The 22959-nt window shown below is 54.4% G+C and overlaps 2 protein-coding genes across 4 annotated transcripts in view; one reads left to right on the forward strand and one right to left on the reverse strand.

Annotated features, from left to right (window-relative positions):
* Positions 1–1271, forward strand: part of LOC138779812 (cleavage and polyadenylation specificity factor subunit 1-like) — a 28191-nt gene extending 26920 nt beyond the window's left edge. The window contains 3 exon segments of the mRNA XM_069956630.1: positions 36–321; positions 521–662; positions 871–1271. Coding sequence (XP_069812731.1) covers positions 36–321; positions 521–662; positions 871–918 — 476 coding nt within the window. The 3' untranslated portion in view covers positions 919–1271.
* A 1763-nt stretch (positions 1272–3034) lies between these two features.
* The window catches only part of LOC138779813 (uncharacterized aarF domain-containing protein kinase 5-like), a 39324-nt gene continuing 19399 nt past the window's right edge, over positions 3035–22959 (reverse strand). For all 3 annotated transcript variants that reach the window (XM_069956632.1, XM_069956633.1, XM_069956631.1), the window contains 12 exons: positions 22297–22372; positions 22001–22201; positions 11168–11308; positions 10974–11087; positions 10761–10892; positions 9401–9484; positions 5387–5468; positions 5203–5281; positions 4529–4620; positions 3627–3876; positions 3373–3474; positions 3035–3220 (listed from right to left, as the gene is read on the reverse strand). In XM_069956632.1, coding sequence (XP_069812733.1) covers positions 3115–3220; positions 3373–3474; positions 3627–3876; positions 4529–4620; positions 5203–5281; positions 5387–5468; positions 9401–9484; positions 10761–10892; positions 10974–11087; positions 11168–11308; positions 22001–22201; positions 22297–22372 — 1459 coding nt within the window. In that variant the 3' untranslated portion in view covers positions 3035–3114. The remainder of the gene's footprint in view (positions 3221–3372; positions 3475–3626; positions 3877–4528; positions 4621–5202; positions 5282–5386; positions 5469–9400; positions 9485–10760; positions 10893–10973; positions 11088–11167; positions 11309–22000; positions 22202–22296; positions 22373–22959) is intronic.

Here is a 22959-nt window from a genome sequence, read left to right on the forward strand (position 1 = left end):
TATTCTAAAATCTCTTATATTCTGTCTCTTATCAGCTAAAGAAAGTTTTGGTGGTCTCCGCCTGCTGCGGCGTGCAGACTTCCATGCAGGGTCCAATGTAAATGCTTTTTGGAGGACACCATGTCGAGGCACCAGTGAAGGCTCAAGCCGTAAAACAGCCCTGTGGGACAATAAGCACATCACATGGTTTGCAACGTTGGACGGTGGAATAGGCATGCTGCTTCCGATGCAGGAGAAGACGTACCGGAGGCTGCTGATGTTACAGAACGCTCTCATCACCCAGATACCGCACCATGCTGGACTCAACCCCAGGGCCTTCAGGTAGAGGCAGGAGATGATGGGTTAATATAAGCATGGGCAGGCGAGTCTGTACACTCCTGCTACACATGTCCTTAGAGGACTGTGGAGGGGACTGTGTGCCGTAGCAGCATGGATACTGAGCACAGTATGTAAGTGACCTTACTGCCCCACAGCGTGTGGCCAAAGTTGCAATCGGTGTTTTCTTTCATCTTTGCCTCAGAATGCTGCACTCCGGACGCCGGACTCTTCAGAACGCTGTGCGGAATGTGCTGGATGGAGAACTCCTCAACCGATATCTCTATCTGAGCACCAATGAGCGAAGTGAGGTGGCCAAGAAGATCGGGATAGCCTCCACGGACATTGTAAGTGTGGAAGGTCTCTCTGTGGGGTCTGAACCTGCAGTGTGTGCTTAGTGCTTTAAGTGGTGTAGGGCAGATGAGGTGAATGGATCTCCTCCATGTATTACTGGGGGGGGGGCGCTTTTTAGAACGGTTGATCCATTCTTCGCTGGGGGGGTGGTTGTCACTTATCGCCCTGTATTTTTACATTCCAAATTTTTTTTCCCCCCAGATTCTGGACGATTTGCTGGAAATTGAAAGGGTGACGTCACATTTTTGAGGTCACTTTATTTCTCACGTTTTGTGTGGATTTTTTTTTTTTATGGCTTTGGACCATCTGGACAATATTTGTTCATCTTTGTATTGTCAGAAGACCTCGAACCCTCCACGGTCTGACCGGCGGTGACTTGTGGCACTTTCTGCCAGGTGTTTTAAATGTTGTTTTTGTAAATACAGCCTGTCCTTTCATATGACGGCCGCTTCGTCCTCTACTTTGTTGTGTGACTGAATGTTTTTTTTTTCTCCTGTGGGGTGGAGGAGACGTCCTCCCTAGTCCAGAGACATAACTGTATGACTGATGTGCAGGTGACATTCCCTCTTCCTAAATACAAAGTTGATCACTCCAAATCTGAATTATAATCTGGTTTTCTTTGATATACAATTTTTCCTTTAAATTCTGTCCTCTTTTAGGCTACTCCTAGCCAGGTGAGTCTCTTGTTCCTAGGGTAGGTGTGAGCGTTCTCACTCGTCACGGGACTGTAGATTATTCCTGGACAGGAACAGGTCACTTACTAACGCCCCTTGTCACCAGGTTGTCTGTAACTTCCCAGAACCCATCAGATTCTGTGCACGGCCATGAGGGATAATGCCTTCCATCTCCACCATCTAGAGGAGACCATGGCCTGGCCTCGTTAGCCCCAACAAGTTTTGTCACTTCATGGTGGCAGTCGTCCGCCTCCATCATCACTGGGTGGTCACAACACAATGATTACTAGCTCCACCATACAGAAGTCTCTTCTATAGACAGCAGCAGTCTGGGCCTGGCCGACTGGATGGTTCCTCAAGCCTACATATTTCCCTCTTCTTGACATTGGCTTTGTGTATGTTGTAGGGAGTTGTACCTGCCATAGGTGGCGCTGCAGTGCTCCTGCACCCAGAAAATTTGGTGTCATACTATGACATTTGGGATTACATGGTGCTGACAATGAGGAAGACTCAGCCCTGCTATTCAGTAGTAGCCATGCTCTGCCTCTTAAAGGGATTATCTAGCATTTAAATTTCTATATATTGCTGCACTCTTAACCCTTTAAGAATGGAGCCTAAAATGGCCTGAAGGACCCGCGCCAATTTACAATTTAGCATATTTGTTTTTTCCTCCTCTCCTTTTAAGAGCCATAACTCTGTTATTTCCCACTACACGGCCGGGGGAGGGATTGTTGTATTCAGCAACAGGCGGACTTTGTAATGGCGTCTTTCAATCTACCAAAATTAATAACAAAACCCCCAAAATATTATTTATTGGGTGAAATTGAAATAAAACAAAAAACAATTCTGCATATTTTAGAGAGTTCTGTGTTTACATAATGGAATTATGGTGAAACCGACATGTTATTCTATAGGTCAGTGTGTATACAGGGATATATGCAGGTTACAACTCTTCTAATATTTGACTTTATTAACAATATAAATTTTTATTAACAATAACTTTTTATTTTGCAAATATTTAAAATGGCCACATTGTGACCTATATCGCTTTTATTTTTTCACCTACAGGGCGGTATAGTGCCATTGTTTGTGCCATGATCTCTAGTTGTTGTGGTTTTTTTTTTTTTAATTAGGATCATGTTTGTGTAAAATGTTATAAAATCAGCACTTTTTACCAATTGTCACCGTGCAGGAATAATATTTTAAAAGCTCGGACAATTACGCTGCTACCGTATATAATGTTTGTTTTATTATTTTTGTGTTTTTAGTTAAATAAAAAGGGGACTGATTTATTATTGGGGGAGGGGCTATGATTTTTTTTTTTTTACACGTTTTAGTCTCCATAGGGGATTATTACACACATTAGATGTCTCACACTGATTGCTACTATGCCATAACATGGATCAGTGTTTTCTGTGATCATTACATAGAACTTGCCTGTGGCCATAGCGCTGATCAGTGTAATCTGCAATCTTTTGATATAGCCTGTGGCAGACTTATAGAAGATTGTCGGCAGAAAAGACCACTGGGTCCATCTAGTCTGCCCTTTTAGTATTTCCATTCTTACTAGATAGAAACCTGAAAACCAAGCTCTGTGGCAGCTGGCCATTATGGATAATAATTTATCTACCCCCCTAAGATGTGCACTGCCATGGAAGTAGACGGCCCAGGCGCCACACGACAATGAAAACAAATATAAAGAAATGTTTTATTGGCTCCTGTAGCCTCCTCCTTGGTTCAGGAATAGTCCTCCGGCTCACCGCGATAGCATCTATGACTGCAGGAGCTGTCGAATCTGCTCGTTCTCAGCCAGAAAGTCAAAGCGAATCAGGAGACTGATAACATAAAAGGTGACACGCTGCATGAGACTGTCCCATCTGTATAAGAGAGAACGGCCAGGTTACACACTGCGGGGAACCTCGATCACAAATATAAATCCATCACTCCCCTGAACATCTAGAATACAAAGGATCCCGTGAGGTTCTAGTACCTGACCTGTGGCAGCAGCTGGCCAGCTGCTAACACTCACCTTAAAGCCACCTCAAACTTCAGGTGTTCCCACATCACTGAGACCCATCGCATTATCCCATAGGAATTCTGCTTGGCTAAACGCCTCCAGGCCCGAACCGCACTGAGGGCAGAATACAAGGAGTCAACAGTTTCAGAGCGGATCTATTCCTACCTCACTGTCTATGCAGGCGCCTTGTACAATGACTCCCACCATGCCACAATGTACTGTGCAGTGACTGGCAGGCCCGCATATATCATGGCTACAGCACTCACCTGCGGGCCATGAGAAGATAGCGGTCAGCCGGAGCCCCAAGCCCGATATTCAAAGCGCGGACAGTGTTCAGGTTTCTGAAGACAAGAAGCATGGGCCGCGGTAACGCACGAAGAACACGCATGATATCGTCAAAGTGCTCCTTGGCCATTTCCTGCATGTAATGCGTCTCCTCCAGAGTCAGTGCATTGCCCAGTGTTCCCGTGAGAGACAGGGGGCGCTGCAGGAGGATTTCACAGAACAGGAAGTAATCTTCAGGGGAAACAAAAAAACATGTTTACCATGTGCGAAAAAGACAGATTGTTCTAGATACAGAGAGACTAACATGAGAGCGTTACTGCCCTGTGTGTCACTGCAAAACATTCACCACCACGTGGTCCGATACAGAGCGTTACTGCTATATGATGTGTCACTGCAGAACGTTCACCACAACGTGAGCCGATACAGAGCGTTACTGCCATATGTGTCTAGCTAGAGCATTCAATCCCTCTATATGTGATACAGAGGCTACACGTTACAGATCCTTATACAGAGGCTACACGTTACAGATCCCTATACAGAGGCTACACGTTACAGATCCCTATACAGAGGCTACACGTTACAGATCCCTATACAGAGGCTACACGTTACAGATCCCTATACAGAGGCTACACGTTACAGATCCTTATACAGAGGCTACACGTTACAGATCCCTATACAGAGGCTACACGTTACAGATCCCTATACAGAGGCTACACGTTACAGATCCCTATACAGAGGCTACACGTTACAGATACAGGAGGCACACAATCTCAGTAGCCATCAGCTTCTGTCCATGAGGTTGTTTGTTAGCGGTGATCTTGTCTATATTCACACTAACAACAGCCGGCACATTACACTCATTCCTCTGGTCACCGACACCTACCTTTGACACCGAGCTGAGCAGAATATTCCTCCATGTGCTGCCGATCCCGCAATACAATAGATCTCCACAGCTTACAGAGCGCAGTGCGGTCCCTGCCGGAGACAACACAAGCGGACACAATGGGGGAGAGTTATCAGACATGGTGTAAAGTGACACTGGCTCAGTAGCCCCCGGCAACCAATCAGATTCCAATTGTCAGTCCTCACAGAGTTTTTGGAAAATGAAAGGTGGAATCTGATTGGTTTCTAGGGGCGACTGAGGCAGTCTCACTTTACACCATGTTTGATAAATATCCCCCTATGTGTGTACAACAAGAAAGAGAAGACACAGGGTGACAATACGTGTACAAGAGACTGCACACACACAAACACACAATACATGTACAAGAGACCACACACACAAACACACAATACATGTACAAGAGACCACACACACACACACACACACACAAAATAGATGTACAAGAGAACACACACACACACAATAGATGTACAAGAGAACACACACACACTGTGTGTACAAGAAGCAGGAGAAGATAACACACACAAATACATGTACAGGAAGTAGGAGACCACCCCCCCCCCCCCCCCCACACACACACACACACACACGTGTACAAGAAGCAGGAGACCACACACACACCAAGCAGAAAACAGCAGAAGGCAATATTTTACCTTTCACTCAGATATTCGTAGAGTCCGTGATCGAGCAGGACCAACCGAGCTTTTCCATCTGGACCCACATTCACCAGAACTGTGGCCGGGAGGGCACATGGTCAGGAACGTTGCAGACATAAGGGCACAATTAACCCACCACCACCCCCCCCCCCAGAGAAGCATCTAGAAGGATGTTCATTACCATTCCCGGGGTGCGGATCAGCGTGGATGAATCCCGTAAAGAAGATCTGCTCGGCAAAAACCTTGATCACCTTCTCAGCCACCTGGAGAGAATGTCAAGAGATAACAACCGACCCCGCCAAGAGGGCAGGGCGAGCCGTCAGAGAGAGGGAGAGAAGGCGGGGCGAGCCGTCAAAGAGAGGGAGAGAGGGCAGGGCCAGCCGTCAAAGAGAGAGAGAAGGCGGGGCGAGCCGTCAAAGAGAGCGGGCCCCGCCCTCAGAGAGAGAGAGCGGGGCGCGCCCTCAGAGAGAGAGAGAGAGAGCGGGGCGCGCCCTCAGAGAGAGAGAGAGAGAGAGAGCGGGGCGCGCCCTCAGAGAGAGAGAGAGAGAGAGAGAGCGGGGCGCGCCCTCAGAGAGAGAGAGAGAGAGAGAGAGCGGGGCGCGCCCTCAGAGAGAGAGAGAGAGCGGGGCGCGCCCTCAGAGAGAGAGAGAGAGCGGGGCGCGCCCTCAGAGAGAGAGAGAGAGCGGGGCTCGCCCTCAGAGAGAGAGAGAGAGCGGGGCGAGCCCTCAGAGAGAGAGAGAGAGCGGGGCGCGCCCTCAGAGAGAGAGAGAGAGCGGGGCGCGCCCTCAGAGAGAGAGAGAGAGCGGGGCGCGCCCTCAGAGAGAGAGAGAGAGAGCGGGGCGCGCCCTCAGAGAGAGAGAGAGAGAGAGCGGGGCGCGCCCTCAGAGAGAGAGAGAGAGAGAGCGGGGCGCGCCCTCAGAGAGAGAGAGAGAACGGGGCGAGCCCTCAGAGAGAGAGAGAGAACGGGGCGAGCCCTCAGAGAGAGAGAGAGAGAGAACAGGGCGAGCCCTCAGAGAGAGAGAGAACGGGGCGAGCCCTCAGAGAGAGAGAGAGAACGGGGCGAGCCCTCAGAGAGAGAGAGAGAACGGGGCGAGCCCTCAGAGAGAGAGAGAGAACGGGGCGAGCCCTCAGAGAGAGAGAGAGAACGGGGCGAGCCCTCAGAGAGAGAGAGAACGGGGCGAGCCCTCAGAGAGAGAGAGAGAACGGGGCGAGCCCTCAGAGAGAGAGAGAGAACGGGGCGAGCCCTCAGAGAGAGAGAGAGAGAGAGCGGGGCGCGCCCTCAGAGAGAGAGAGAGAGAGAGAGAGCGGGGCGAGCCCTCAGAGAGAGAGAGAGAGAGAGCGGGGCGCGCCCTCAGAGAGAGAGAGAGAGAGCGGGGGCGCGCCCTCAGAGAGAGAGAGAGAGAGAGAGAGCGGGGCGCGCCCTCAGAGAGAGAGAGAGAGCGGGGCGCGCCCACAGAGAGAGAGAGAGAGCGGGGCGCGCCCTCAGAGAGAGAGAGAGAGCGGGGCTCGCCCTCAGAGAGAGAGAGAGAGCGGGGCGCGCCCTCAGAGAGAGAGAGAGAGCGGGGCGCGCCCTCAGAGAGAGAGAGAGAGCGGGGCGCGCCCTCAGAGAGAGAGAGAGAGAGCGGGGGCGCGCCCTCAGAGAGAGAGAGAGAGAGCGGGGGCGCGCCCTCAGAGAGAGAGAGAGAGAGAGCGGGGCGCGCCCTCAGAGAGAGAGAGAGAGGAGAGAGCGGGGCGCGCCCTCAGAGAGAGAGAGAGAACGGGGCGAGCCCTCAGAGAGAGAGAGAGAACGGGGCGAGCCCTCAGAGAGAGAGAGAGAGAGAACAGGGCGAGCCCTCAGAGAGAGAGAGAACGGGGCGAGCCCTCAGAGAGAGAGAGAGAACGGGGCGAGCCCTCAGAGAGAGAGAGAGAACGGGGCGAGCCCTCAGAGAGAGAGAGAGAACGGGGCGAGCCCTCAGAGAGAGAGAGAGAACGGGGCGAGCCCTCAGAGAGAGAGAGAACGGGGCGAGCCCACAGAGAGAGAGAGAGAACGGGGCGAGCCCTCAGAGAGAGAGAGAGAACGGGGCGAGCCCTCAGAGAGAGAGAGAGAGAGAGCGGGCGGCGCGCCCTCAGAGAGAGAGAGAGAGAGAGAGAGAGCGGGGCGAGCCCTCAGAGAGAGAGAGAGAGAGAGCGGGGCGCGCCCTCAGAGAGAGAGAGAGAACGGGGCGAGCCCTCAGAGAGAGAGAGAGAACGGGGCGCGCCCTCAGAGAGAGAGAGAGCGGGGCGCGCCCTCAGAGAGAGAGAGAGCGGGGCGCGCCCTCAGAGAGAGAGAGAGAGAACAGGGCGAGCCCTCAGAGAGAGAGAGAACGGGGCGAGCCCTCAGAGAGAGAGAGAACGGGGCGAGCCCTCAGAGAGAGAGAGAGAGAGCGGGGCGCGCCCTCAGAGAGAGAGAGAGAACGGGGCGAGCCCTCAGAGAGAGAGAGAGAACGGGGCGAGCCCTCAGAGAGAGAGAGAGAACGGGGCGCGCCCTCAGAGAGAGAGAGAGAACGGGGCGAGCCCTCAGAGAGAGAGAGAACGGGGCGAGCCCTCAGAGAGAGAGAGAACGGGGCGAGCCCTCAGAGAGAGAGAGAGCGGGGCGAGCCCTCAGAGAGAGAGAGAGAGAACGGGGCGAGCCCTCAGAGAGAGAGAGAGAGAGAACGGGGCGAGCCCTCAGAGAGAGAGAGAGAGAGAGAACGGGGCGAGCCCTCAGAGAGAGAGAGAGAACGGGGCGAGCCCTCAGAGAGAGAGAGAGAACGGGGCGAGCCCTCAGAGAGAGAGAGAGAACGGGGCGAGCCCTCAGAGAGAGAGAGAGAACGGGGCGAGCCCTCAGAGAGAGAGAGAGAACGGGGCGAGCCCTCAGAGAGAGAGAGAGAACGGGGCGAGCCCTCAGAGAGAGAGAGAGAACGGGGCGAGCCCTCAGAGAGAGAGAGAGAACGGGGCGAGCCCTCAGAGAGAGAGAGAGAACGGGGCGAGCCCTCAGAGAGAGAGAGAGAACGGGGCGAGCCCTCAGAGAGAGAGAGAGAACGGGGCGAGCCCTCAGAGAGAGAGAGAGAACGGGGCGAGCCCTCAGAGAGAGAGAGAGAACGGGGCGAGCCCTCAGAGAGAGAGAGAGAACGGGGCGAGCCCTCAGAGAGAGAGAGAGAACGGGGCGAGCCCTCAGAGAGAGAGAGAGAACGGGGCGAGCCCTCAGAGAGAGAGAGAGAACGGGGCGAGCCCTCAGAGAGAGAGAGAACGGGGCGAGCCCTCAGAGAGAGAGAGAGAACGGGGCGAGCCCTCAGAGAGAGAGAGAACGGGGCGAGCCCTCAGAGAGAGAGAGAACGGGGCGAGCCCTCAGAGAGAGAGAGAACGGGGCGAGCCCTCAGAGAGAGAGAGGGCGGGGCGAGCCCTCAGAGAGAGAGAGGGCGGGGCGGGGCGTCAGAGCGAGAGAGGGCGGGGCGTCAGAGCGAGAGAGGGCGGGGCGTCAGAGCGAGAGAGGGCGGGGCGTCAGAGCGAGAGAGGGCGGGGCGTCAGAGCGAGAGAGGGCGGGGCGTCAGAGCGAGAGAGGGCGGGGCGTCAGAGCGAGAGAGGGCGGGGCGTCAGAGCGAGAGAGGGCGGGGCGTCAGAGCGAGAGAGGGCGGGGCGTCAGAGCGAGAGAGGGCGGGGCGTCAGAGCGAGAGAGGGCGGGGCGTCAGAGCGAGAGAGGGCGGGGCGTCAGAGCGAGAGAGGGCGGGGCGTCAGAGCGAGAGAGGGCGGGGCGTCAGAGCGAGAGAGGGCGGGGCGTCAAGAGCGAGAGAGGGCGGGGCGTCAGAGCGAGAGAGGGCGGGGCGTCAGAGCGAGAGAGGGCGGGGCGTCAGAGCGAGAGAGGGCGGGGCGTCAGAGCGAGAGAGGGCGGGGCGTCAGAGCGAGAGAGGGCGGGGCGTCAGAGCGAGAGAGGGCGGGGCGTCAGAGCGAGAGAGGGCGGGGCGTCAGAGCGAGAGAGGGCGGGGCGTCAGAGCGAGAGAGGGCGGGGCAAGCCGTCAGAGAGAGAGAGGGCGGGGCGTCAGAGCGAGAGAGGGCGGGGCAAGCCGTCAGAGAGAAAGAGGGCGGGGCGATCTGTCACAGAGAGAGAGAGAGGGCGGGGCGAGCAGTCAGAGAGAGAGGGCGGGGCGAGCCATCAGAGAGAGAGGGCAGGGCGGGCCGTAAAAGAGGGCAGGGTACTCACGTCCTTGGGCTCCAGGCCCTGCCTCCTGATCCCCTCCATGCTGCTCACCTTGCAGCCCTCGCAGTAGTCGGCCGTTAGGACTCGCTGTAATGAGACGAAAGGAAAACATTCACACTCTGCCCCCCCCCCCAGCGACCTCCTCACCCCTATACACCGGGGGGCGCTCAGTGGGGGGGCCATGAGAGGATGGGTAGCTGTCTAATGTGACCCCACCTTCTAGGTAGAGGGTTGACAGGTTTGGTGTTCTCTCTAGGTAGTGGGGTGACAGGTTTGGGGGTCTCTCTAGGTAGTGGGGTGACAGGTTTGGGGGTCTCTCTAGGTAGTGGGGTGACAGGTTTGGGGGTCTCTCTAGGTAGAGGGGTGACAGGTTTGGGGGTCTCTAGGTAGAGGGGTGACAGGTTTGGGGTTCTCTAGGTAGAGGGTGACAGGTTTGGGGGTCTCTCTAGGCAGTGGGTGACAGGTTTGAGGGGGTCTCTCTAGGTAGAGGGGTGACAGGTTTGAGGGGGGTCTCTAGGTAGAGGGGTGACAGGTTTGGGGGTCTCTCTAGGTAGAGGGGTGACAGGTTTGGGGGTCTCTCTAGGCAGTGGGGTGACAGGTTTGAGGGGGGGTCTCTCTAGGTAGAGGGGTGACAGGTTTGGGGGTCTCTCTAGGTAGAGGGGTGACAGGTTTGGGGGTCTCTCTAGGCAGTGAAGTGACAGGTTTGGGGGGGGTCTCTCTAGGTAGAGGGGTGACAGGTTTGGGGGTCTCTCTAGGTAGGGGGGTGACAGGTTTGGTGTTCGCTCTAGGTAGTGGGGTGACAGGTTTGGGGGGGGGTCTCTCTAGGTAGAGGGGTGACAGGTTTGGGGGTCTCTCTAGGCAGTGAAGTGACAGGTTTGGGGGGGTCAGGTTTGGGGGTCTCTCTAGGTAGAGGGGTGACAGGTTTGGGGGTCTCTCTAGGCAGTGAAGTGACAGGTTTGGGGGGGTCTCTCTAGGTAGAGGGGTGACAGGTTTGGGGGTCTCTCTAGGTAGAGGGGTGACAGGTTTGGGGGTCTCTCTAGGCAGTGAAGTGACAGGTTTGGGGGGGGTCAGGTTTGGGGGTCTCTAGGTAGTGGGGTGACAGGTTCGGTGTTCTCTCTAGGTAGAGGGGTGACAGGTTTGGTGTTCTCTCTAGGTAGAGGGGTGACAGGTTTGGGGGTCTCTCTAGGTAGAGGGGTGACAGGTTTGGGGGTCTCTAGGCAGTGGGGTGACAGGTTTGGGGGGGTCTCTCTAGGTAGAGGGGTGACAGGTTTGGGGGTCTCTCTAGGCAGTGGGGTGACAGGTTTGGGGGTCTCTCTAGGCAGTGGGGTGACAGGTGGGGTTTGGGGGGGGGGGCTATCCTCACCTTGCTGGTGTACCCCCAGTGCACTCGGGGGATCAGCACATATGGCAGCCGCTGCAGGTCCCTGGCACATCGCTTGGCGTTCTCGCCCTCGTTCTGGAAGTCCAGCTCCTGGGCCAGGGTCTGCTTCAGGTCCTGGACGGGAGGAGACACGCCGGATTAGCGTGGCACGAGGTGCAGGGTGGGTAACAGAAGACATGACGGGCAGGACCCCACCTTCAGGACCCAGCTGAAGCCAAACTTGGGGTGCATGAACTCGATGAGGCGGAGGAGCCACTCCAGGGTCTTTATGTCACCATCGAATCGGTCCCGGAGATCGATGTACTGGACCTGGGGGGAGAAAAGCGGCGGAGGGGTCTAACATCCAGCCCAACTAACTACAATGGCTGCCCAGCTCTGCTACATCTCACCTTCACTGCCACCTCAGTGCCATCATGTAAGGTCGCTCTGTGGACCTGTGCCAGACTGGCTGCCGCCAACGGCTGATGGTTAAACTTCTGGAAGAGACGCTCAGCGGGCTCCCCAAAGTCTTCAAGGAAGATTTCATTCACCTGCGGGACCAAAACAGACACATGACGGCCGCAACTCGCCACATGACGACCAAAAGCCTGCCACACGACAACAGCAACTTGCCACAGGACGACAATCCATCGCATGACAACCTCGTCCTGTGTCATCCCCTTTGGTCACACCACAACCCCCTCTGGTCCATAACACATCAGTCACACCACAACCCCCTCCGGACCATCACCCATCAGTCCCACCACAAGCCCCTCCGGACCATCACCCATCAGTCCCACCACAACCCCCTCCGGACCATCAGTCACACCTCAACCCCCTCTGGTCCATAACACATCAGTCACACCACAACCCCCTCCGGACCATCACCCATCAGTCACACCACAACCCCCTCCGGACCATCAGTCACACCACAACCCCCTCTGGTCCATAACACATCAGTCACACCACAACCCCCTCCGGACCATCACCCATCAGTCACACCACAACCCCCTCCGGACCATCAGTCACACCACAACCCCCTCCGGACCACCACCCATCAGTCACACCACAACCCCCTCCGGACCATCACCGATCAGTCACACCACAACCCCCTCTGGTCCATCACCCATCAGTCACACCACAACCCCCTCCGGACCACCACCCATCAGTCACACCACAACCCCCTATGGTCCATCACCCATCAGTCACACCACAACCCCCTCCGGACCATCACCCATCAGTCACACCACAACCCCCTATGGTCCATCACCCATCAGTCACACCACAACCCCCTCCGGACCACCACCCATCAGTCACACCACAACCCCCTATGGTCCATCACCCATCAGTCACACCACAACCCCCTCCGGACCACCACCCATCAGTCACACCACAACCCCCTCCGGACCATCACCCATCAGTCACACCACAACCCCCTCCGGACCACCACCCATCAGTCACACCACAACCCCCTATGGTCCATCACCCATCAGTCACACCACAACCCCCTCCGGACCACCACCCATCAGTCACACCACAACCCCCTATGGTCCATCACCCATCAGTCACACCACAACCCCCTCCGGACCACCACCCATCAGTCACACCACAACCCCCTATGGTCCATCACCCATCAGTCACACCACAACCCCCTCTGGTCCATCACCCATCAGTCACACCACAACCCCCTCCGGACCACCACCCATCAGTCACACCACAACCCCCTATGGTCCATCACCCATCAGTCACACCACAACCCCCTCTGGTCCATAACCCATCAGTCACACCACAACCCCATCCGGACCACCACCCATCAGTCACACCACAACCCCCTCTGGTCCATCACCCATCAGTCACACCACAACCCCCTCTGGTCCATCACCCATCAGTCACACCACAACCCCCTCTGGTCCATCACCCATCAGTCACACCACAACCCCCTCTGGTCCATCACCCATCAGTCACACCACAACCCCCTCCGGACCACCACCTATCAGTCACACCACAACCCCCTCTAGTCCATAACCCATCAGTCACACCACAACCCCCTCCGGACCACCACCTATCAGTCACACAACCCCCTCTGGTCCATCACCCATCAGTCACACCACAACCCCCTCTAGTCCATAACCCATCAGTCACACCACAACCCCCTCCGGACCACCACCTATCAGTCACACAACCCCCTCTGGTCCATCACCCATCAGTCACACCACAACCCCCTCTAGTCCATAACCCATCAGTCACACCACAACCCCCTCCGGACCATCACCCATCAGTCACACCACAACCCCCTCTGGTCCATTACCCATCAGTAACACCACAACCCTCTCTGGTCCATTACCCATCAGTCACACCACAACCATCTCTGGTCCATAACCCATCAGTCAGACCACAGCCATCTCTGGACCACCACCTATCAGTCACACCACAACCCCCTATGGTCCATAACCCATCAGTCACACAACAACCATCTCTGGTCCATCACCCATCAGTCACACCACAACCATCTCTGGTCCATAACCCATCAGTCACACCCCAACCATCTCTGGTCCATAACCCATCAGTCACACCACAACCCCCTCCGGACCATCACCCATCAGTCACACCACAACCATCTCTGGTCCATCACCTATAAGTCACATCACAACCCCCTCCGGACCACCACCCATCAGTCACACCCCAACCATCTCTGGACCACCACCTATCAGTCACACCACAACCATCTCTGGTCCACCACCCATCAGTCACACCACAACCCTCTCTGGTCCATCACCCATCAGTCACTCCACAACCATCTCTGGTCCATCACCTATAAGTCACACCACAACCATCTCTGGACCACCACTTATCAGTCACACCACAACCCTCTCTGGTCCATAACCCATCAGTCAGACCACAGCCATCTCCAGACCACCACCCATCAGTCACACCACAGCCATCTCCAGACCACCACCCATCAGTCACACCACAACCATCTCCAAACTACCACAACCCCCTCTGGTCCATTACCTATCAGTTTGCAAAAACACTGCAGTGAGGGGGGAGGCTGGGAGATTGCTTTTTCACTACAGAAGGAAACTCTTTTAGTACATAAAATCTATTACAGAGTTTCTTAAAATCGCTTGTACTGTTGATATTTAATGTTTTCAGAAAAATGATCCTGAAATGACAGTTACGCTTTAACATAGAGTACAGCGCAGAGAACACGGCCGGCGACTAGCTGAGCGCCAGCCGTGTTCTCTGTGTGCCTCTCACTGCCCCCTGCAGTATCCTCTGCTGCCCTTCCTCCCTCCGCTCCCATTGGCGCCAATTTCAAATAGCCGGCACTTAGCAATTGCTTGTGCCGGCTATGCAACTATATAGATGGCGCTGTCACACTGACATCAGCATTTACACCTCCTGAGCCCGCTCCATATGCAGCAGGGGTCGGCTACTGTGTGTAACAGACCCCCGCTGATGGTGTCTCTCTGACAATAGGGTCCGGCTCAGCCACACTCTTATCAGAGAGATGATTTATGCTGGAATCGGATGTGCACAGAGGTCTAAGCGGCTGGGGAGAGAAGAGGCAAAGCAGGAGGACCCGGAGAGAAGGCCGGAGGAGGTGGGTGGGGGGAGAAGAGGGAGAGTGGGAGGACCCGGAGAGAAGGCCGGAGGAGGTGGGTGGGGGGAGAAGAGGGAGAGTGGGAGGACCCGGAGAGGAGGCGGGTGGGGAGAGAAGAGGGAGAGCGGAAGGACCCGGATAGGAGGCGGGTGGGGAGAGAAGAGGGAGAGTGGGAGGACCCGGGGAGGAGGCGGGTGGAGAGAGAAGAGGGAGAGCGGGAGGACCAGGAGAGGAGGCGGGTGGGGAGAGAAAAGGCAAAGCGGGAAGCCAGAGGAGGCGGGTGGGGAGAGAAGAGGCAAAGCGGGAGGACCCAGAGAGGAGGCGGGTGGGGAGAGAAGAGCGAGAGTGGGAGGACCCGAAGAGGAGGCCGGAGGAGGCGGGTGGGGAGAGAAGAGGCAAAGCGGGAGGACCCGGAGAGGAGGCCGAAGGAGGTGGGTGGGGAGAGAAGAGGGAGAGTGGGAGGACCCGGAGAGGAGGCGGGTGGGGAGAGAAGAGGGAGAGTAGGAGGACCCAGAGAGGAGGCCGGAGGAGGCGGGTGGGGAGAGAAGAGGGATAGCGGGAGGACCCAGAGAGGAGACCGGAGGAGGCGGGAGGGGAGAGTGGGAGGATCCGGAGAGGAGGCGGGTGGGGAGAGAAGAGGGAGAGCGGGAGGTCCCGGAGAGGAGGCGGGTGGGGAGAGAAGAGAGAGAGTGGGAGGTCCCAGAGAGGAGGCGGGTGGGGAGAGAAGAGAGAGAGTGGGAGGTCCCAGAGAGGAGGCGGGTGGGGAGAGAAGAGGCAAAGCGGGAGGACCCAGACAGGAGGCGGGTGGGGAGAGAAGAGGGAGAGCGGGAAGACCCGGAGAGGAGGCGGCTGGGGAGAGAAGAGGGAGAGTGGGAGGACCCGGAGAGGAGGCGGGTGGGGAGAGAAGAGGGAGAGTGGAAGGACCCGGAGAGGAGGCGGGTGGGGAGAGAAGAGCGAGAGCGGGAGGACCCGGAGAGGAGGCCGGAGGAAGCGGGTGAGGAGAGAAGAGGGAGAGTGGGAGGACCCGGAGAGGAGGCGGGTGGGGAGAGAAGAGGGAGAGCGGGAGGACGCGGAGAGGAGGCCGGAGGAGGCGGGTGGGGAGATAGAGGGAGAGTGGGAGGACCCGGAGAGGAGGCGGCTGGGGAGAGAAGAGGCAAAGCAGGAGGACCTGCAGAGGAGGCGGGTGGGGAGAGAAGAGGGAGAGCGGGAGGACCCGGAGAGGAGGCTGGTGGGGAGAGAAGAGGGAGAACAGGAGTTCCTGGAGAGGAGACCGGAGGAGGCGGGTGGGAAGAGAAGAGGGAGAACAGGAGGTCCTGGAGAGGAGACCGGAGGAGGCGGGTGGGGAGAGAAGAGGTAGAGTGGGAAGACCCGGAGAGGAGGCGGGTGGGAAGAGAAGAGGCAAAGCGAGAGGTCCCGGAGAGGAGGCCGGAGGAGGCGGGTGGGGAGAGAAGAGGGAGAGCGGGAGGCCCGGAGAGGAGGCGGGTGGATGTGCAGCACATGTGAGGATCCCGCCGGCTGGCAGGCGGGGGAGGTGGCCGGGGCTATGGGGAGCAGACATCAGTGATGGGGGGGCGGCTATAGTGTGTGGGATCCTGTGTAATCACCTCTTCTCATCCTCCGCAATCTTGGTAACTGGTCTGGTCTCGGTGATGGGTGGTGCAGCAGAGCTGTCTCGGTGATGGGTGGTGCAGCAGAGCTGTCTCGGTGATGGGTGGTGCAGCAGAGCTGTCTCGGTGATGGGTGGTGCAGCAGAGCTGTCTCGGTGATGGGTGGTGCAGCAGAGCTGTCTCGGTGATGGGTGGTGCAGCAGAGCTGTCTCGGTGATGGGTGGTGCAGCAGAGCTGTCTCGGTGATGGGTGGTGCAGCAGAGCTGTCTCGGTGATGGGTGGTGCAGCAGAGCTGTCTCGGTGATGGGAGGTGCAGCAGAGCTGTCTCGGTGATGGGTGGTGCAGCAGAGCTGTCTCGGTGAGGGGTGGTGCAGCAGAGCTGTCTCGGTGATGGGTGGTGCAGCAGAGCTGTCTCGGTGATGGGTGGTGCAGCAGAGCTGTCTCGGTGATGGGTGGTGCAGCAGAGCTGTCTCGGTGATGGGTGGTGCAGCAGAGCTGTCTCGGTGATGGGTGGTGCAGCAGGTTTAGCAGAGCTGTATCAGTCATCATGGCACTTGGTTTAGCAGAGCTAAATCAGTGATCATGGCACCTGGTTTAGCAGAGCTGTATCAGTCATCATGGCACCTGGTTTAGCAGAGCTGTCTCAGTCATCATGGCACCTGGTTTAGCAGAGCTGTATCAGTCATCATGGCACCTGGTTTAGCAGAGCTATATCAGTGATCATGGCACCTGGTTTAGCAGAGCTGTATCAGTCATCATGGCACCTGGTTTAGCAGAGCTGTATCAGTCATCATGGCACCTGGTTTAGCAGAGCTGTCTCAGTCATCATGGCACCTGGTTTAGCAGAGCTGTATCAATCATCATGGCACCTGGTTTAGCAGAGCTGTCTCAGTCATCATGGCACCTGGTTTAGCAGAGCTGTATCAGTCATCATGGCACCTGGTTTAGCAGAGCTGTATCAGTCATCATGGCACCTGGTTTAGCAGAGCTGTATCAGTCGTCATGGCACCTGGTTTAGCAGACCTGTATCAGTCGTCATGGCACCTGGTTTAGCAGAGCTGTATCAGTCGTCATGGCACCTGGTTTAGCAGAGCTGTATCAGTGATCATGGCACCTGGTTTAGCAGAGCTGTATCAGTCATCATGGCACCTGGTTTAGCAGAGCTGTCTCAGTCATCATGGCACCTGGTTTAGCAGAGCTGTCTCAGTCATCATGGCACCTGGTTTAGCAGAGCTGTATCAATCATCATGGCACCTGGTTTAGCAGAGCTGTATCAGTGATCATGGCACCTGGTTTAGCAGAGCTGTATCAGTCATCATGGCACCTGGTTTAGCAGAGCTGTATCAGTGATCATGGCACCTGGTTTAGCAGAGCTGTATCAGTGATCATGGCACCTGGTTTAGCAGAGCTGTCTCAGTCATCATGGCACCTGGTTTAGCAGAGCTGTATCAGTGATCATGGCACCTGGTTTAGCAGAGCTGTATCAGTCATCATGGCACCTGGTTTAGCAGAGCTGTATCAGTCATCATGGCACCTGGTTTAGCAGAGCTGTATCAGTCATCATGGCACCTGGCTTAGCAGAGCTGTATCAGTCATCATGGTACCTGGCTTAGCAGAGCTGTGCTAGTGCATACAATAGAATCTGGGCACAGTCCCTGGTGATGGTGACGGCTGTTAGATTCTATTGCATCTTATAGTATTCCCAGCCTGTGGCTGCCGGTGAACTACAACCCCCAGCATATCCTCATAGCTGAAATATTACACAACTACAACCCCCAGCATATCCTCATAGCTGAAATATTACACAACTACAACCCCCAGCATAGCCTGATAGCTGAATTACAAGACTACAACCCCCAGCATAGCCTGATAGCTGAAATATTACAACACTACAACCCCCAGCATATTCTGATAGCTGAAATATTACAACACTACAATCCCCAGCATAGCCTGATAGCTGAATTACAAGACTACAACCCCCAGCATAGCCTGATAGCTGTAATATTACAACACTACAACCCCCAGCATATTCTGATAGCTGAAATATTACAACACTACAATCCCCAGCATAGCCTGATAGCTGAATTACAAGACTACAACCCCCAGCATATTCTGATAGCTGAAATATTACAACACTACAATCCCCAGCATAGCCTGATAGCTGAATTACAACACTACAACCCCCAGCATATCCTTATAGCTGAAATATTACAACACTACAATCCCCAGCATATCCTCATAGCTGAAATATTACAACACTACAACCCCCAGCATAGCCTGATAGCTGTAATATTACAACACTACAACCCCCAGCATAGCCTTATAGCTGAAATATTACAAGACTACAACCCCCAGCATAGCCTGATAGCTGAATTACAAAACTACAACCCCCAGCATTGCCTGATAGCTGTAATATTACAACACTACAACCCCCAGCATATCCTCATAGCTGAAATATTACAACACTACAACCCCCAGCATAGCCTGATAGCTGTAATATTGCAAAACTACAACCCCCAGCATAGCCTCATAGCTAAATATTAGAACACTACAACCCCCAGCATATCCTCATAGCTGAAATATTAGAACACTACAACCCCCAGCATAGCCTGATAGCTGTAATATTGCAACACTACAACCCCCAGCATAGCCTGATAGCTGTAATATTACAACACTACAACCCCCAGCATAGCCTCATAGCTAAATATTAGAACACTACAACCCCCAGCATAGCCTCATAGCTGAAATATTACACAACTACAACCCCCAGCATATCCTGATAGCTGAAATAGAATAGGACAATTTTAACCACAATTATTTAGAAAATGTAAATTTTATTTTTAACACAATAAAATAATAAAAGTCCATACATAGTTATCAGTGTAATAGAGCCGGCCTGGAGAATATAGGGAGCATCTCCCATTTATTATATTCGCTGTCGGGGGGGGGGGGGGATTATATTTCTACCCCTGTAATAGAGCCGGCCTGGAGAATATAGGGAACATTTATTATATTCGCTGTCTGGGGGGGGGGGGGGATTATATTTCTACCCCTGTAATAGAGCCGGCCTGGAGAATATAGGGAACATTTATTATATTCGCTGTCTGGGGGGGGGGGGATTATATTTCTACCCCTGTGTTTCGTTTCCTTTTTTTATGACTTTATTAAAGCGTAACTCTCATTTCAGGGCCATTTTTCTGAAAACATTAAATATCAACAGTACAAGCGATTTTAAGAAACTCTGTAATAGGTTTTATGTACTAAAAGAGTTTCCTTCTGTAGTGAAAAAGCAATCCCCCAGCCTCCCCCCTCACTTCGGAAGAAGCAGGATTTCTGTCTCCATTATGTGGCTATGGAGAGGGGAGGGGCTGTTAGGAGTGAGTGAGCACGGAGCAGTCCTGCACAGCACAACACCCTGCAATCTTCTCTCAGTAAGTTCATAGATGAGCACTGACCTTTCTGAAACCTGAATCCAGCGTTTTAGGGGCCCAGAGAGTCTACAAACAGCTGACCTTCATGTCACCTCTTCCTGCTCCCTCATCTCCCTCAGCCCCTCCCCCCTTCATAGGCTTACAATGGAGAGAGCAGAACCCGTCTTCACTGGCTTCTCTGTAATGAAGACGTGTTTGCCTGATAATGCACAGATAAGAAGTTTGGTGTTTTTGCCCCTCTTCGGTGTGGAGGAGGATTCTGGCTGGTGGGGAGCAAAGTCTAGTAAGTGTAAAAGTTCATTCAAAAGAATAATGGCTGACTGCAGGAAGATCAACCAAAACACTGCACAGACACCAGAACCTGTTTCTCAACGCCAGTAAATCTAGGAACATTGCCCTCTGGGAAATCAAATAAATAGGGCCAAGACACCATCACGTGTTTCTCACCATCAGACCTTCTAACGGGAAGGAATAACCAAGCCAAGGGGGGGGGGGGGGGTCTCCAGTCAAGGAAACCAACAAACCACAGTCAAAAACCGACAGGACTTGGGAAATCCCTCAGCAAGGTATCCATCCACCTTGGGATTATTTGTCCCTCATCAGTCTGTGGAGGGATACCTTGTCTGAGTATTTCCTAAGTCTTGACTGTGGCTTGTTGGAAGGTGGTTTCCGTGACTGGAGCGCCCCCCTCTCCCCGGCCTGGTTGTTCCTTCCCGATAGAAGGTCTGGCTAGCTCACTGACGCTGAGAACACATGATGGTGTCTCCACAATCCTTTTGCATATGTGATTTCCCAGGGGGCAATGTTCCTAGATTCACTGACATTGAGAAACATGTGATGGTGTCTCTGCGGTGTTTCGGTTCATCTTCCTGAGGTCAGCCATTATTCTTTTGAATGCACTCACCTTCCATCAACAACAGGACAATTTCTGGTCCACCACCTATGAGTGACAGAACAACCATCTGTGGTCCACCACCCATCAGTCACGCCACAATCATCTCCAGACCACCACCCATCAGTCACGCCACAATCATCTCCAGACCACCACCCATCAGTCACGCCACAATCATCTCCAGACCACCACCCATCAGTCACGCCACAATCATCTCCAGACCACCACCCATCAGTCACGCCACAATCATCTCCAGACCACCACCCATCAGTCACGCCACAATCATCTCCAGACCACCACCCATCAGTAACACCACAATCATCTCCAAACCACCACCTATCAGTGACAGATAACCATCTCCGGACCATCACCCATCAGTGACAGATAACCATCTCCGGACGATCACCTATAAGTGACAGATAACCATCTCCAAACCACCACCTATCAGTGACAGATAACCATCTCCAAACCACCACCTATAAGTGACAGATAACCATCTCCAAACCACCACCTATCAGTGACAGATAACCATCTCCAAACCACCACCTATAAGTGACAGATAACCATCTCCAAACCACCACCTATCAGTGACAGATAACCATCTCCAAACCACCACCTATCAGTGACAGATAACCATCTCCCAACCACCACCTATCAGTGACAGATAACCATCTCCAAACCACCACCTATCAGTGACAGATAACCATCTCCAAACCACCACCTATCAGTGACAGATAACCATCTCCAAACCATCACCCATCAGTGACAGATAACCATCTCCAAACCACCACCTATCAGTGACAGATAACCATCTCCAAACCACCACCTATCAGTGACAGATAACCATCTCCAAACCACCACCTATCAGTGACAGATAACCATCTCCAAACCACCACCTATCAGTGACAGATAACCATCTCCAAACCACCACCTATCAGTGACAGATAACCATCTCCAAACCACCACCTATCAGTGACAGATAACCATCTCCAAACCACCACAATCATCTCCGGTTCATCACCAACAATCACATAACAACCATCTTTGGTCCACCACTCATCCGTCATATGACAACCACATCCAGTCCACCACTCACACCTGAAGTCCACCTTCCATCAGTGACAGGAAAACCCCCTCCAGTCCACCACAACCATCTCTGAACCACCACGCATCAGTCACATAACAACCCTCTGCGGTCCACCACCCATGAGTGACATGATAGCGTCTGGTCCACCACTCATAACAACCCTTTCTTGTCCACCATACATCAGTCACATGACAATCCCCTCTCGTCAACCACCTATTAGTCACCAGTCAGACGGTAAACCACCTACTGTCCGTTGACCATCAAACAGAAACCAATCACAACCCCCGCCCATCCTCCGCCTGTCACACCACCCCCGCCCATCCTCCCCCTGTCACACCACCCCCGCCCATCCTCCCCCTGTCACACCACCCCCGCCCATCCTCCCCCTGTCACACCACCCCCGCCCATCCTCCCCCTGTCACACCACCCCCGCCCATCCTCCCCCTGTCACACCACCCCCGCCCATCCTCCATCTGTCACACCACCCCCGCCCATCCTTCACCTGTCACACAACCACCCTTATGTTTATTGCCAGTGGCATCATGATACATATAGACAGTGCTCCGCCCTGGCGTTATCATGTGATCCTGGATGAGGGAGGAGTTATTACATATGTTTGTACCTCATTGGTCCTCCGGGGCAGCGCCTGGTCCTCCAGCACCCGCAGGCTGTTGATATACTCCGGGGGCAGCAGGTGGTTGAAGGTGCACAGGCCTTGTCCCAGCTTGATATAGAGGCCGCCATTTATCAATGCTCCATCCACCAACCTGTCTGCCGTCCGCTGGTGACACTGAGACATGATGGCTTGGTGGAGAGGACTGTTCTGCCCCAGGAAGGACAACAAAAGAAGGACAGTCACCGACCGACCCCGTCATACACATGCCAGAGACTACAGGGTGCGCTCAGCGCCCGGCTCACCTCGTCTTCTCTGCGGAGCACCACGTTCCTCGTCCACCAGTAATCTAGGGAGATCTGAGAGGCGATCTTCAGTGATCTGCAACACAACGTCCAAAAGAAAACCTAATCAATACCTCAGTACAACAACCAGTCACTAAGTCTGATCCACGCAAGCATGACCATGTCCCATCACAAAGCATGACCGCGTCCCATCACAAAGCATGACCGCGTCCCATCACAAAGCATGACCGCGTCCCATCACAAAGCATGACCGCGTCCCATCACAAAGCATGACCGCGTCCCATCACAAAGCATGACCGCGTCCCATCACAAAGCATGACCAAAACTGGTCTATATAAGATAATCAGGGGTAAGGTGGACACAGGATCCCTATCCATACAGCTCCACCAATCTCATCATCTCCAGAGATCAACCATCCATACAGCTCCCCCAATCCCATCAGCCATACTATCATCATGTAGGACAGGGGACAAAGTCTATGAAGGTGACGAGGAACCACACATAACATACAGCACCCCACCCCTCAGGTGACACCTCACATACAGCACCCCACCCCTCAGGTGACACATAACATACGGCACCCCACACCTCAGGTGACACCTGACATACAGCACCCCACACCTCAGGTGACACCTGACATACAGCACCCCACACCTCAGGTGA

The sequence above is a fragment of the Dendropsophus ebraccatus genome, unplaced genomic scaffold (assembly GCF_027789765.1).
Source record: "Dendropsophus ebraccatus isolate aDenEbr1 unplaced genomic scaffold, aDenEbr1.pat pat_scaffold_760_ctg1, whole genome shotgun sequence".
Lineage (NCBI taxonomy): Eukaryota > Metazoa > Chordata > Amphibia > Anura > Hylidae > Dendropsophus > Dendropsophus ebraccatus.